This window comes from Nicotiana sylvestris, chromosome 12 (genome assembly GCF_000393655.2).
Source record: "Nicotiana sylvestris chromosome 12, ASM39365v2, whole genome shotgun sequence".
Taxonomy (NCBI): domain Eukaryota; kingdom Viridiplantae; phylum Streptophyta; class Magnoliopsida; order Solanales; family Solanaceae; genus Nicotiana; species Nicotiana sylvestris.
In genome coordinates this window covers 38,199,254-38,215,134 of record NC_091068.1, presented here as the reverse complement: position 1 = coordinate 38,215,134, position 15,881 = coordinate 38,199,254, and the positions used below count along the sequence as shown (strand labels likewise).

Below are 15,881 nucleotides of genomic sequence, written 5' to 3'. Positions count from 1 at the left end.
GAATTTTTTAAATTTTCAAAATTAGAATGCGAAATTTCTAACTAAGCTTATCAATTCTAGACGTCACTTGGGGGTCCAAATAAGTGTCATTGTCCCGCAAACGTACGTGACAATGAAAAAGATTAGTAGTAGTAATCGAATTTCGAAATGTTTATACCAAACTTAATATTAGTTGTTTAAAATACTAAGTAATAGGTGGTGAGATAGCATTTGATAGGTAAAATAGGCTTCCCATTTAAGTAAAGTTAGTTGTGGAGGCCCGCCAAAAAGGCTTCCATCGAGTGTTAAAGTGGCCAACCTCCTTCCCCACCAAAAAAAGATTATCCCTTATTCAAAAACAAATTGTCAAATATGAATCGTTCCTTTTAGATCCTTTCATCATTAAAACCAAAAGAAAAATTATAAAAAACTCAAAAGGTGAAAGGTAAAGAGGAGAAAAAAAAAGGTGAAAATATACATACATTCCAATATTCCATAACAATAAAAAGGAAAAAATAAAAAAATTCTTGCCAGCTACCAAGAAGAAGTTTCAAAGTAGTTGGCAAGTTTTGAAATCAAAATTCTAAAAAGGACACACCATATTATGTGTATAGCAAACTGAAAGTGAGTTAGAAAGATAACCTCGAACAACCAAGAATCTAGAGAGAGAAAGAAAAAGAGAAAGGGTAGCTGTAGCTAAAGTTCAGTTCTTGTATTGTAATTTGCTTTTGGTTTTTGTTGCAGCTTTTCTGATAATGGTCTATGGAAGATTCAGAACACCAGTTGAGGTAATTTGGATCTTTCTTTAGGAACTAAAATTTACTTTTTTGGAATATCTGCATTAATTGTCTTAATTACAGGGGAAAAAGTAAGCTTCTTTTCTTCTCTTATTAATGATTTTTGGTGGGAAATTTAACTAAATCTTTTCTTCTTTTTTTCTTTCTCTTCTGTTTGCTACTGTTGCCATCTTTTTTTCTGTGTGTGCATGTTAATATTTTATGATTCTATCACTATTTGTCAGTATATATAAGTTAAATTATTTTAGCGGCATTTAAGACAATCTCTCTCTTTATCACCATCTTTAGAGAAATGGAGATCAAGTTGGAAATCTAAACCAAGATGTAAATAACTTATTTTGTCTTTTGGGGTGCTTGAAGAGAAGCTTAGATGTAAAAGTTGAAAACAAAAAGATGGAAAAAGCTGAGCAAACCGTCTACTTAATATATGCTCTCAATGAGGATACCATATACTTTTAACATAAGATCTTAATTTCACGTTATATCATATATGTGATCTTAATTATGGCTGGTGGGAAGATTAGTATTGGCCATTATAAGTTTTATTCTTGGGTTGCATTTAATGTTCAAACCTTAAATTTAATTTAAAGGGATCATAAAGAGATTAAGCCACATCTTTTTCTTCCCTATATTCATTATTTCTATTTTCCATGAATTCTTTTTATCCATCTTTGCCTGATCGCTCTCTCTCTCTCTCTGAAAAATGTTCAAAGAATCATTTCATAGTGAATAATTTGATTATACAATATTTAAAATACTAATTCCAACTCTATATGTAAATTCTGTAGAATTCTTTTTGTATCATCAAATGTTAAATTAAAGTTGATTTGCTACTTCTTCAAGGTGAAAAAGTAATGCTAGAACCATGGGGAAGAAAGGCAGTTGGTTTTCTGCTATCAAAAGGGTGTTTACACCCAGCTCTAAGGAGAAGCTACCCAATGTAAGTTTATTTCACATTTTTGAAATTATATTATTTCATTGGAGCAAAAAGTGTGGTTACCTTAACATTTTGAAATTAGCTTTCTGGGATTTTTTATTTTATTGTTCACATCCATAATAATTCAGATTACAGTGAAAATTTTCCCCTAGAAAACTAGTTTATGAACCAACTTCAACAATTAGTGTCTTATTTCCTCTATTTGAAAAGTGTGTGTACGTAACATTTGAGTGAACTTAAATTCGAATACTACAAATCAAGTCGTATGTATTGAAGACATAATTAACTAATTAAAAGTGTACTTGCTATGACAACTTCAGCTTAAGCTTTTAGATGAGAAGTTCACACACTTCAACAGTATGAAATGGGACAACGGAAGCATTGTTGACAGAAATTTCTGCTCTATAGCATGTATATGCCTGAAATATTTTTGAAAGGATCTTCCTGGAATCACCGGAAGAATTTGCTGTATGTATACATATGTATCTCATATATAGTACTAACCTAAACCGGACGATTGTTGCAGGAATCAGAGAAGAAAAGTGCTAAGGAAAAGAAAGGTCGCGGAAAACTGAAGCATGGAGAGAACAAATCATTTATTCCTCTCTTCAGAGAGCCAAGTAGTATTGAGAAAATACTGGGAGAAGCAGATGAACAAAAACTACTTACTCCAAGATTCACTTTACCTAGTGTCGACTCTCCTCGGGCTTCTTCTTATAGAGTTGCCTCTCCTACTGCTACTTCTCCAAGAGTTGCCTCTCCTAAGGTTTCTTCCCACAGGCTTAATTCTCCGAAGGCTGCCTCTCAAAGGGTTACTTCTCCTAAGGTCCCGACTCCAAGGATTTCTTCTCCTAAAGCTACTTCTCCTAAGGTTAATCGAAATCGCAAAGAAATCAGCTATGCTTATAGACCAGAACCAACTTTGAGGAATCTCCAGCTTTCAGCAACCAAGATACAGGCAGCCTACAGAGGTTACATGGTAGGTTTCAATATAATTGCCTCTTGCGATGTTGGCTAATTTTTTTTTAATCAGAAGCTCGTGATTTAGTTCTTAACAGTGCGAGCAGAGGAAAACAATTCTTGATCGTTAGTTACAATAACAGAGCAGCTGATTCAGTAGAGTGGGCTGCAATACACATTGTGTGACAAAATCTAGTTCTTTCTCGATACGTTACTCAAAAATCCGATTCAGATGGCTTCTTCCTCCATCTACGAACAGCTCCCACTCTTCATTCTCCCTTTTCTACCATTAGCAAGAACCTGTTTCAGTTGCATGTATACGAAATTCAAACAACTACTTCAAATATAGTATCAGACCCATTGCCAATCTTAGTAGCAGTAAAAGACTTGCATCTATCTTTCATATATTCTTGTAACTGTTCAGATTTAAAGGCATTACCTGCAGTTTTAGCAATACATCATGAATTTAGCCAGACATGTTTATTCAGCCGTCATATGTCGAGTTAAAAGTTGTTGGTTTATAATTGCAAATATGAAATATTGGATGAAAGTATGTTATTCCTGATATGAAATTTCGTTCGCTTGTCTAATAAACATCTACGTGCTTGAAGCTCTCTTTGTTAATGACAATGATAAACATTAACAGATTAACTGCGAAAGAGCAAACCCATGTTTGTGATAAAATATTTTCTTCATGAAATGGTTGTGACTATCTAAGCTATCTAACACCTACTGATGATATGATCCAGTGGAACAAGCAGCGAATAATAAGAAATTCCATCGCGAAATTCTTATCATATTGCCAAGTTTGTCCTAATTGCATACTACGAATAGCTTCTTATGTCAAGTGGAAACATATAACACTTTGCGACTGTTAATTAACTTATTCTTTCCTCTTCAAGGAGGGATGAAGGATTAAGAAACCATTATCCCATTTCTTTCAAAAGAAGTTGATTGGTGGGTCAAGATTGACTTTGGTTCTCAGAGAATGTATCGATTGTTTAAAAATGTTAAAATTCCAATCTGAGTGTCCTCTGTTTCACAGGCAAGGAGGAGTTTCCGAGCATTGAGGGGTTTAGTAAGGCTTCAAGGAGTGGTGGGGAGTAGTAATGTAAAAAAGCAAACAGCAAATGCCATGAAGCAGATGCAACTTCTGGTTAGGGTCCAAACTCAAATTCAGTCAAGGAGGATCCAAATGTTGGAAAACCAGGCACTTCAACACCAAGCATACAGGAACGATAAGGACGTTGAGAGCATCACGAGCAAATGGACTCAGCTGGTATGTTTGGACCATGTTCATGAGTTTTTTCTTATATCTTCATGAGTTTCGGTGCAGAGATATTGGTAACAGTCGAAATTAAAACTCATGTGCTTTTCTTGTTATTAGTATGTTTCTTTTAATATATGTTGATCATTTTGCTTCGATTATTCTATCACCCTGTCACCTTATCACCTTATCATGTTGATGTTACTACATGTTGTTATCTCCTTCTTTTACTTTTACCTTGAGCCGGAGTTCTATCGAAACAATCTCTCTATTTTTACAAGGTAGGACTCTTTATTTTCACAAGGTAGGAGTAACCTATATGTACATTCTACCCCTCCCAAACCCCATTTTGTGGGATTATTTGTTGTTGTTATTGCGATTTTCTTGTTATTCGGAGAGATTTGAGTTTTCCATTGACGATTGAGAAAAAAATATTGGTATAGTGTGAGGCAGGTAACCATGATAATTGGGATGATAGTTTGCTAACCAAAGAAGAAGTAGAAGCAAGGATGCGGAAGAAAGTGGAGGCAGTCATCAAAAGGGAGAGAGCAATGGCATATGCCTATTCTCACCAGGTACAACAGCGTTTTCATGTTGTCAAAAAGTTGACTAATGGTCCTTTTATGTTGTCAAAGATTTTAACAATTACAATAGTTGGCGAATGCCTGATCGATTACTTCTATCCTTTACCATGTTCCTGGTGATAACGGGGTAACCACCGGGTAAAATTCCGCATACGCCACTGGTAATTAGTGTTCAAGGTCTTGATTGTTGTTTGTTGTTACTAATCTCGGCTGAGTGCAGATTGACAATTAAATATCTCTCGTACCTAGGTTTAATGCTAATCTTGTTAAATTACCTCTTTTATCAGCTATGGAAAGGTGATCCAAAATCGGCTCTGGACATGGGAGCTAGTGGATTGTGGTGGAATTGGTTTGAACGCCAGCCACCTTCTGAAAATGCATACAAGGGCCAATCTACTGTGAAAGATATCAACCTAACAACACCAAGAACGATTTCAGAGCACAAACCAAGTCCAACTCCGCTAAACAATAATTTGAGACACCTATTCTCGGAGTACAATAATCATGAATCGGTCACACCAGCAAGGGCAATTTCAGAGCACAAACCAAGTCCAACACCTCTAAACAACAATTTCAGACGCATACTCTCTGATTACGATAACCATGAATCGGTCACACCAATGTCAACCAAGTCAGCATTTCCAACAAGGGGAAAACAAATGCATACTCCAAGTAGAACACCACCAGTGAACAGCTCAAGTCTAAGAAAGTATTCAAGAACCAGAGCTAGTGCTACTAACTACCCTTTTGATCTTCCATTGAAGGACGACGATAGCCTCACGAGCTGCCCTCCCTTTTCGGCTCCACATTACATGGCACCTACTGTCTCAGCTAAAGCTAAACTCAGAGCAAGTAGCAATCCTAAGGAGAGAATTTCATCAAAACCATCCAGTGACACAAAGAAAAGATTTTCCTTCCCTTTGACTCCAAATATTTGGTCTTCCAAATGGAGCAAAGGTTCTGGAAAGGATTCTGCTTCTCGAAAAGAAGTCGATAAACAAGAGTCTATGGCGGATCATATAAGTGTGGATTCAACTGTCTCAATGCCCGCAGAAGTTGGGAGGAGACCATTTAACAGATTTGTGTGATTGTTCTTTGCATGTTCTCTTTTTTTTCTTTCATTTTTTTTGCGGAACATTCTTATTAATGAGTGGGTATGTTCACAGAATAGTTGATGTACAATAACGAAGTGGCCATAAGAAGATTTTACTATGATTGAGTGTACTCATTCTTTTTCATCTTATATATCACTGACAATGGATTTGTGTTTGGACATCTTCACTTTGATTAACCTTAACCGAATTGTTTGGTTTGATGTCAGATTGGTCTTCTTTTTCAAATAAAATTATATCTCGCTATTTTACACTCTTTAAAATTTAGAAATTATTTCATATATGAGCAGCAACTTTTCCCCATTTAATTGTTGTGTTTGCCACTGGAAATTTCCTTCATAGCAAATGACACTCCATCTTTTTCTTTTTCCTCTCTACTGCATGTTTTCTTCCACTACCAAATAATAGAATAAAACTATTCTTTTTTCACAAAATTTATTTGACTAAGTTATCATGTATTGTCAAAATAGTTTACATTAATCACAATAGTTTTTAATACTACTTATATGTGCCTAGAAGTACTCGATGTTTTTAGATTCACAAGTTTATTTCACTATAAAAAATATGTACATGAATCTTTTAATTTAGATCAAACATGATAAGAGTTAACCAAATTCATTCATTAAACTAAATAATAATAATATTAATCCCTGATATCAAAAGGCAAATTATGCGAGTAGATTTCAATTGTCTTTTTCGTTTTCCTTTTCTTACTGCGTCAAAGGGTTATTTGTATTCAGTGCATGTGACATGAGAATCAGCTGAACTATTGATCAGTTCAACCCACTTTTTTCTCCAATTTATTCTCAAGTTATTCCAAAATGTTCACATCTTTCAACTACTCAAAATTAAAATCTGATTTACTCTTAATAACAGGTCTAACAAACTAATCAACTGTCACTGCCCTTTTAAGACTCCGGATTATATCCATCTTAATTTGGTAGACATCTAAAATTTTAATAAAGCAATCTTAGTTAAAGTAATTTGTTTAAAATTACAATGGTCTCTGAAATATGAATTCTTCTACAGGCATAAGAGAATAGGAAAACAAAATAATTTTCATTTTGGAAACATGATTTTCTTCGAGAGCGAAAAGCTTAAAACTATAAAAGAAATCTTAATCCTGTCTTTTTTTTTAAAAAAAAAAAAGACTCAACAAAAATTAATTGAAAGGAGAAAAATGCGTTGTTCGTAAATGTGATAAAAATGTAGCGACTTGTTCGAGGCCGTAAGCAAAACAAGAGTATTTGAAAGGCACGGAGAATCGCTTATTGATATCGCCAACCTTCAATGCAAGTGTTCGTCATCGTTTATTGACGCACTTGCTCTGCAAATTGGCTTTTTTCATAATTCTAATCAAATCAATAAAGACAAGAAAAACAGATTCGAAAACCATAAGAAGAAACAGACTTTAAAATAACAAGTTGCGATTTCTGAGAGTTGATGACTGAAGTGGATGGTAAAGTCGTTGCTTTTTATAGGCAGGAAGAATTAGAAGAGTAACCCTAAATTGATCAAAATGGGCCTACAGTTTACAATTGGTGCGGGTAGCATAGCCCAAAATTAAATAGAGAAAACTACCTTGTATGGCCCTACAAAATTTTAATAGCCCAAGTTTCTCCCTTGGACCCGAAATGTCCCTCCGGCTCAAACTTATTACATCTATTAGCCCATAATCCATAAACCACCCACGCCTTTTAACTCACTCCTTTAACTCGGTTCTCTCAAAACACCTTTCTTCTCAAACACAGCTTCTGCATTTTTACTCTTGGTTTCAATGTAAGTCAAAATTTCAGTAGGTTTTCCGATTTTTGTTCATAGTCGACTCTAGGTTTTCCGATTTTTGTTCATAGTCGTATCTATAACGGGGGAAAAGAAGTCTTTGAAGAAAAAAATGAAGATGAAGGCATCTCTAAATTCTCTGAAATTAGTCGGTCAATTAGTGAAATATACTCCTAATTTCATTAGCAATGACGATGACGATTTTGAAGATTTACCAGAATTTGGGTGCGATTTGGGGCATGCAACCCATAAATCTGTTGAAGCAATGCAAAATACCCTTGTTCATAGAAGGACTTGTTCTCATAGCGGGACTCCCAGCGATAGAGTAACGAGGTCACACACTGCTCAACATGTAGTTGTTGAAAAAGGCACAAGTTCAAAAAGAAAGATTAAAATAGTGGGAAAGGATATTGTGAAGGATAAGGGTAAAGGTTCTAAAAGGAAGGCTAAAAGTAACGGGGATGATGTTCCATCAAAAAAGAGAAAAGTTCATGTTGATCAAAAATGTTCTAGCTCATCTGATTTGAAGGTATTTTCTAATGATATAACTTTGACTTGTGTGCACTTAGTTTATTTTAATATGTAGAAATTTAACCAATATAGCAGTTATATTTCAGATTTGTATATAAAATATATCATTCTTTTTCATATTGTATATAATAAGTATCAAGTCACTAAGTAATGTGCAATTTTTGTATATAAAGTGTATCATCTATCCACATATTGTATAAGTAATGTTTAAAGTGTGTATTTGTGATTGTTATGAAGCTTATATATATTTATATTTTTGTGTTGTTTGCAGCTTTGGGATTACTATGTTCCTTTGGGTGATCATTATAGTACTCGTATCAGTGTGTATACAAACTGTAGTATAGTAAAACATTTGAAAGATAATTTAGATGATCAGCAGATTGAGATGTTTAGAAGAACATGTTTTGGTTATTTTGTGGACTTGCCCGAATTTTTTATACAGAACCAACTTATCCATTCACTATTGCTTAGGGAAGTAGTGTCACTTAAAGATAATGAGTTATGGATTAAAATGAATAGTACCAAGTTGCGCTTTGGACTTGCAGAGTTTTCTATTATCACAGGTTTAAAGTGTAATGGTGATCCCAATAAGGATTATGAATCTGTCCAGTCGAGTCGGTGGATGGAATTGTACTTTTCAAACATGTCGAAAGTGTCTAAGAAATTATTAACTGACCGTTTCTTAAAAAAGATGTGGAAATTTGATGAGGATGCATTAAAGATTGCAGTATTGTATTTCATTCACAGTTTCCTGTTTTCTATAACGAATGGTTATTTGATAACAAAGAATGATTTTCTGTTGGTTGAATCTGGTGATTTTGAGACTTTCCCTTGGGGAAAAGTGGGTTTTAATGCTACGTTGGAGTCAATGAAGGATAAGGTTCGTAACAAGAGAGAAATGTACTGATATGGTGGTTTGCCTTTGGCATTCTAGTATTGGTTTTATGAATGATGTACCGGATTGGAGATCTTGTGCCACGCATACTTAACTGGAAAGTAAAGAATAAGGTGATGTTTAAGAGGTTGAGGAAAGAGTTTTTTCTTTTAAGTCAGGAGCAGGTAAAAAATATACATTTCTGCTACATGAATTATGCATTTCTGATACATGAATTATGCATTCTGATACATTTATGATACATAAGTTGTCTTTTAAAAAAAATCATGATTGCTAACTTTTATTTATTTATTTGTAGTTGGTATTTAGTAACATTTCCCCAACAAATGATGAACAAACAAGGCTTCAATTGCATGACTTTGTCCTGGTTTGTGAAGATAAAAATGAGATTCATATTGAATCTGGAGTTGTGGCTGAAGTTAAAACAAATGCTAAGAAGCACTCCAAAAATAAGCCGGAATCACAATCTATCAACAATGAGAATCCGGATCCACAGGCCAGTAACTTGAATTCAAGCAAGAAAGAGCTGAAACTTCTGAGAAGCGAAATCAAGAAGGTACAATTCTATTTTGTCTTTGAGCAGTTTTGACAACTTAATTGATATTCGATTTCACTTTTCCTTTTATAGGTAAACGACAAGGTTTCATCTTTGGAGAACTTAATGATTTCCTCATTTGAAAAGTTTTTTAAAGCTCTAGGTGAACGCGATGCTTCAAAGGTATTCTCATGACTATGCTTATTTGTTATTTTTACCTTTTACTACTCCCTCCGTTTCAATTTATGTGAACCCATTTAACTGGGCACAGAGTTTAAGAAAAGTGAGAAGACTTTTGAACTTGTGGTGTAAATGAGGCACATATATTTTGTGTGGCTATAAATTATTGCATAAAGGTAAATTATTTCCAAATAAAGAAAGGGGTTATTCTTTTTGGTACAGAACAAAAAGGAAATAGGTTCATATAAATTGAAACGGAGGGAGTATAATTTTACAACTTTTTGTATATTTTTTCTTAACAGGGTAATCGAAAAGATGACAACCATCATGATAAGGAAGTTTCAGAGAATAATTTTGGTAGTGAGGAAGTTATGGAGAAAAATATTGGCATTGAAGAAGTTGTAAAGAAAAATATTGACAATGAGGTAAGTCTAGAGCAAACTGTTAATGTTATGGAGGGTGTGGTGAAGGATTCTATACAAGATGGTATGTAAGCACGTGATTTTTGCCCTATATGAGAATTACTCCCAAAAAATCCAAAAATAAAATGATTTTTCTTTGGTGTGCAATTTTGTGATATTTTGAATAATTATTTGTATTTGTCTGTGCGTGTTTATTTGATAAATTAATAAAAAATACAAAAATATGTCGCATTTTGCATGTAGGATTTAATTCTATAGTTGTTAGTAATTAAATTTGTTTTACAAAAATTAAAAAATTACAAAAATAAGCATCGTTTGCATTTTTAGCATTTAATGTCCAAATATACAATTTTATGCTTAATTAATACTTAATTGTGCGTTAATTGTTATTGGGAGTTAATTTGCGCTTTTATAACTTAATTTAATTCTTAATAATAGTTTAAGTATTTTTATAATTTAGTTTTAGAGAAATAAAAGAAGAAAAGAAAGCAAAAATATAAAGAAAGTCGGAATTAGGCCTCTTCTTCAATTTCAAGCCACAGGCCCAAAAATTGGCCCAATCTTCCCTACGACCCAGTCCATTTCGAACTGGGTCGACCCAGTCCATAACCCAAAAGACCCAAACCCCTTTGTCTTACATTTTACAAAACAAAAAAAAAAACAAAACAAAAAGAAGACAAAATCCCTAAAAGACCTAAACCATCCTCCCCCCTCCTATCTTCTTCTTCTTCTTCCTCAAGCCTCCTCAAGCACACATCAATGGCTGCCCCTCCATCCTCCTCACCCTCACTGCACACACACAGTGCACGCAGCATCCATTCATGGCTGCTACGACCCCGTTGCCTCCGTCTCCTTCAAACCAAGCGATGACCCCTTCGCCGAACACCTTTGTTATTTCTTCTTCTTCGTCCAGCATCCATCGACTCCTCCACCTCGCTCCAGCTGCTACTGTCCGTAGACCTCCAGCAGCCCCACGCGGACACCACCCAAACTCAGTCGACAACCCAAGTCACGCCGGAAAAACCCTCGACCAACGAAGGAGGAACCCCATCGTTGCGGCTTCCCTTCCTCCTCCCAGCTGCCGCGACGCTGCTTCTTCCTCCTTCAGAGCACGTCGAGCTGCTGCCATGGTCGACCAGCTGCTCCTGTGCTGCCCGTGTCCAGCTGCGACGAGCAGCCATGGCTGCTCCGAATGGATGTTGCCGCTGCTCCTCCTTCCTCCGCCGCTGCTTCTACTTCTTCTTCGTCTTCGTCGTCCTTCGTTCGAGCTTTGGTCGAGGCTCGGACAGATTTGTTTACAATCAAAGTTCGTCATTGATTCATCTCCGGTTAGTTGTTTTTGAGTTTTATTTTTGTCCATATTTTTGTTTGATATTTTCCGGATCCAAAATCGTTAAAGAATTCAATTCTTGTTTTGTTCGTTGTTCATCGTTGAAATTATTTTTCTAGTTTGTTCATGTTCATGTGCTTTGTTAAAATTAATTTTCAGATTTCAAAATAGAAGTTTAATTAGTTGTTTTCATATTCATTTCATGTTTGTATTATTGTTTAAGTGAATATTTGTTAGTTTGTTGTTTGTTAGATTCAAATTGAAATTTAATTAACTATTTCTTCAATTTGTTTCATGTGTTTATGTATTGTTAGAAATTGTTAGTATTGTTAAGTTCAAGTTTAAGTTCATAATTGTTTCTTCGTCGATCTTGTTATTTGTTTAAAGAATTTAGTTGTGTTAAAGGAATATATTGATTTAATCGTTTAATCCGTCATGTTTGTTGTGTTAAATAGATTCATTCATGTTCATACTTTGTTTGGATGATCTTGAATCCGAATTTTGTATAGTTTGATTTCTTGTTTATCATTTGTGATTATTTCTTGAATTGGTCTCATAATCTTGTTTAAAGTTTAATATAAGAATTGTTTGTTGTAATGTTGTTAGAGTTGATTTTAAGTTCAATATTATTGAATTTAAGAATCTAAATATACTTGTTTGATTGTTGTTGTTGTTTAAATCCGAAAATAGGTTTGTTTGTTGCTAAAAATATTGTTCAATCAAATTTTAGTTGTTCTTGGTTTCAATTTGTGTTCATGTGATTTGTTGTTGAAATGTTGTTAAAATCATGTTCATGTGATATTGTTGTTATGATGTTCATCCGTGTTCATATTGTTGTTTGAACATTATTAGAAATTGATCATATTGTCTATATTTTGGTTAAGTTTGATTAATTGATGTGTTATAGCTGATGGGTAGTTTGGTAAATTTGTAATACGTTCAGGGGTAGTTTGGTAATTTCAGTAAGGTCGGAAGGGGTAGTTTAGGAATTGTACATTTTGTAATTGTTTATTTGAAGCATGGGGGACAAAATGAAATGGGGTGGGTTGTGATATGATTATTTAATATAAAGGGGGGACAAGATTTAATTTAAAGGGGAATCTTGCATTATTTTAAATGAAGCATGGGGGACAAAATGAAATGGGGTGGTGTGATATGTTTATTTAATGTAATGGGGATGAGTGGAAAGATAATGGGTTGGTAGAGAAAATAGGTTGATTTTAATTGATTAAAAGATTTATGGGATGGGTTATAAGAAGTCTTGAAATCAGAATAAAAAGGGAGGACAAGAGAAATACACAGACAGAAAAAAACGGGAGAGAGAAACAAATCTGAAAATAAGAGAGAGAAAAGGGCTGAACATTTAAGAGATAGAAAATTCCGAAAAATATTTAAGCTTTCAAATATAAAAAAAAACTAAAAAAAAATATTCTGTTTTCTTTTGTTGTTTGAAATCAGAATTAATTGTTGTTTCATAAAAGCTGGAAGCTTTTTTTTTTTTTGGATTACTACTCCACCGGTCTGTTACTGGGTTGTTACTGTTGCTGGGCTATTGTTGCTGTGTTGTACTGATTTTACTGCTGTTGCTGATTCTCATATTCATTTTCTTTTGCTTCCAATATCAGGTACACAACTGAAAAGTTGTTTATTGTAATCCGAAATATGAAGCGTGAATACATATGAAGAATGAAAATTTGAAGTTTTAATTTCGTTTTTATTTCTTTGTTCCTTTTGTTGATTGTATTTAAGCTATTTCATGAATTACTAAATAATAACTGGAATAAGAAAATAATATCATAAGTTAGTCTGTAATAAATCAGTTCGGCAAAATAGGTTAATTCACTAGTTATGAAGGCTTCAAGATTATAGGTTGATCATGAACAAGTAGCTAAATTTAGCTAAGACACGAATTTAAATTAAACATCGTAAATTAGGCATTAAGGCATGACTTGAGCTTAAGCAAGATTAAGAGAACGTTTAAGTCTAATAAACTTTCTAATAAGCTTTAGTAATTATGGTTAAATCTAGTTTCAAATGATTGTGAATAATTAATCTCAATAATTTTTTTTTAAAAATAACAATGCTGAGTTTTAATCTAGCTATATTTGTTTATTTTGAATATTAGTTGTTGAATTTTTATTTTATTTATAATTTCGAAATTAAGAGTGAAATTCCTTTTTCATCAATATTTGTATTAATCAAGCAATTAGCATGTCATGTCTTCTTAAAATAATAAAAGCTAGTAATAAATTAGGATTTTCTTTCTTTATTTTAGAGACTCATTTTTATAGAAAAATGTAGTCGTTTTAAGATTTGTCCAAATAAATGAGATGAGCCTCGCTTAATGAAATGTATAGATTGCGGGGCCCTCAATAAATGTACATTTAATCGCTTAGAATTAGGGAGGAGCCGTTTTAGCAAATTTCACGGCCCTACCCAAAATAATGATACGCTAGACTCTTTAGGCGCGATTTAATTAATTTTACCTTCTTAAACTCGGATGCGCATTTCATGCGACCCAAATCTAAATCCTAAAACATTGAATAAAAATGTGTTCCGGATTGCGGGTGCATTTCATGTGACGTAATCCAAAGACATGTTTTAAACGATGTTCACAATTTTTTTAAAATAATAATAATAATAATAAAGTGGTAAAGAGTTAAAATTGGCACATCGGTTCATAATTGTATTAAAATCAGATAAATAAGCCAAATATGACAATTGAGCGACCGTGCTAGAACCACGGAACTCGGGAATGCCTAACACCTTCTCCCGGGTTAACAGAATTCCTTATCCGGATTTCTGGTTCGCGGACTGTAATATGGAGTCATTCTTTTCCTCGATTCGGGATTAAACTGGTGACTTGGGACACCCTAAATCTCCCAAGTGGCGACTCTGAAATAAATAAACAAATCCCGTTTCGACTGTCCTTTAATTGGAAAAAACTCCTTGTACCCTCGCGGGGGAGGAAAAAGGAGGTGTGACAGCTCTGGCGACTCTGCTGGGGACTTAACCCAGAACCAGTGGTTCAGGGTTAGAAATTCGAGCTCATATAAATTGTTATATTTGGTTTTATCTGATTTTTACATGTTTGAGCCTAATGTGCTAAATGCTGCTTTTACCGCTTTGATATTACGTGAACTGTGTATAAACTGTGCCGAAACCCATCTCCTCTCTGAGTCTTCTAAATCATGAAGAAGGGTGTACTTCGTACGACTTCTTTTCTGTATAGTGTAAAATCCCAATTTAGAACGAGGTTCGGACAAGTTGCTAAGCCGGTGAAGCTTCTGTATTCCCGGTACGCTACCCCCCCTCGGCTCGAGCTGTCCGCTCGGGTAAGCCAGGTCTAGAACAAACACCCAGGTTCTGAACCTAGTATAACAAAGCCACATGCCGGATCCCTAGTAGGAACGTTTGTTTGCATCACGTGCATCTGACTTTGGAGGCTCAACACAGGGGTTGGGTCTGTCTAGGACAGGTGCACCAAAAATGAAAATGACCATCCTGATGCATCTTACTTGTTACTACTTGCGCATTAATTTGATACGGACTTGTGTGTTGACTGACTTGTGAATATCAGGAATAATATTTTGAAAAAAAAGAAATAGCGGTTAGGGAATTGATTGTTTATTTTGAAAAGAAAACAAATGCCCAAATACTGTCAAAACTCTGCCGAAATTTTGAGAAAATGAAAAAAAAATGTCTTATTAGTTTGTTTTATTAAAAGCTAAGAAAAGAAAAAAAAAGAGTCGTTGTTCTGTTTTGTTTTTCAAAAAATAAAAATAGAAAAAAATATATAGTTTGTCTTGCCATGAAAATGAAAATGAAAAAGAGTCTTATTTTTAAAATGGTTTTTTTTATTATTTATTTGCTTATGAAAATGCAAAAAAATAAAAAAATAAAAAAAATCTTTCATTATTTGTCGCAAATATATATATAAATCTGAAAAGTTTTTTTTTATTTCCAAAAAATATATATATCTTTATTTGTTGCAAAGAGTATTTGTCTTGCCAAGAAAATTCAAAGTAAAATTCCAAAAAAAGATATGTCTTGCAAAAAATAATATAAATATCTTTATTTTCCATTGTTGATAAAACAAAAATAATAAAAATGTTTTTTAAAAAAAAATCCGAAAATATTTTGATACTTCTTTCAAAATTGAAAAGAAAATTCAAAATTCAAAAAATATTTTTTAGAAGCATTTCTTTTATCAAAAGTAAAATTCCAAAAATATTTTCTTTTTTTTTCTTTAGAATAAGAAAAAAAAAACAAATGGAAATTCAAAAAAAAAAAAAACTTCCTTTTACTTTTGAAATTCTCAAAGTTCAAATCAAAAGAAAAGGAATTTTTACAAGTCTTTCTTTCAAAAAGAAATCAATCAAAAAAAAAAATATATATATATATATACTTCCTTTCTTCTTTTGAAGCAGTTCTTTCACAGTTCCAATTAAAAAAATATATATATTAGTTCATTTACTTATTCGCGAGGCTCGAACTACGCGGGTTTGATTCTCACCGGATGTGAGATACGTAGGCAACCCTCATCGGGTCCAACCCCACCTTTTGCTAA

General features: G+C 33.7%; 1 protein-coding gene and 1 non-coding gene across 2 annotated transcripts; one reads left to right on the top strand and one right to left on the bottom strand.

The window, feature by feature from the left end:
• Positions 1–565: 565 nt before the first annotated feature.
• LOC104229910 (protein IQ-DOMAIN 13-like) lies at positions 566–5,797 on the top strand. The gene is made up of 6 exons (XM_009782642.2): positions 566–767; positions 1,620–1,716; positions 2,240–2,692; positions 3,719–3,952; positions 4,384–4,515; positions 4,812–5,797. Exons 2-6 carry the CDS (start codon positions 1,642–1,644, stop codon positions 5,610–5,612), a joined length of 1,695 nt encoding a protein of 564 aa, XP_009780944.1. The 5' UTR covers positions 566–767; positions 1,620–1,641; the 3' UTR covers positions 5,613–5,797.
• A 1,044-nt stretch (positions 5,798–6,841) lies between these two features.
• Positions 6,842–6,964, bottom strand: LOC138884468 (small nucleolar RNA snoR86). Its single transcript, XR_011404660.1, has one exon. It is a non-coding gene; the product is annotated as a small nucleolar RNA snoR86 (small nucleolar RNA).
• Between the last annotated feature and the right edge of the window lie 8,917 nt (positions 6,965–15,881).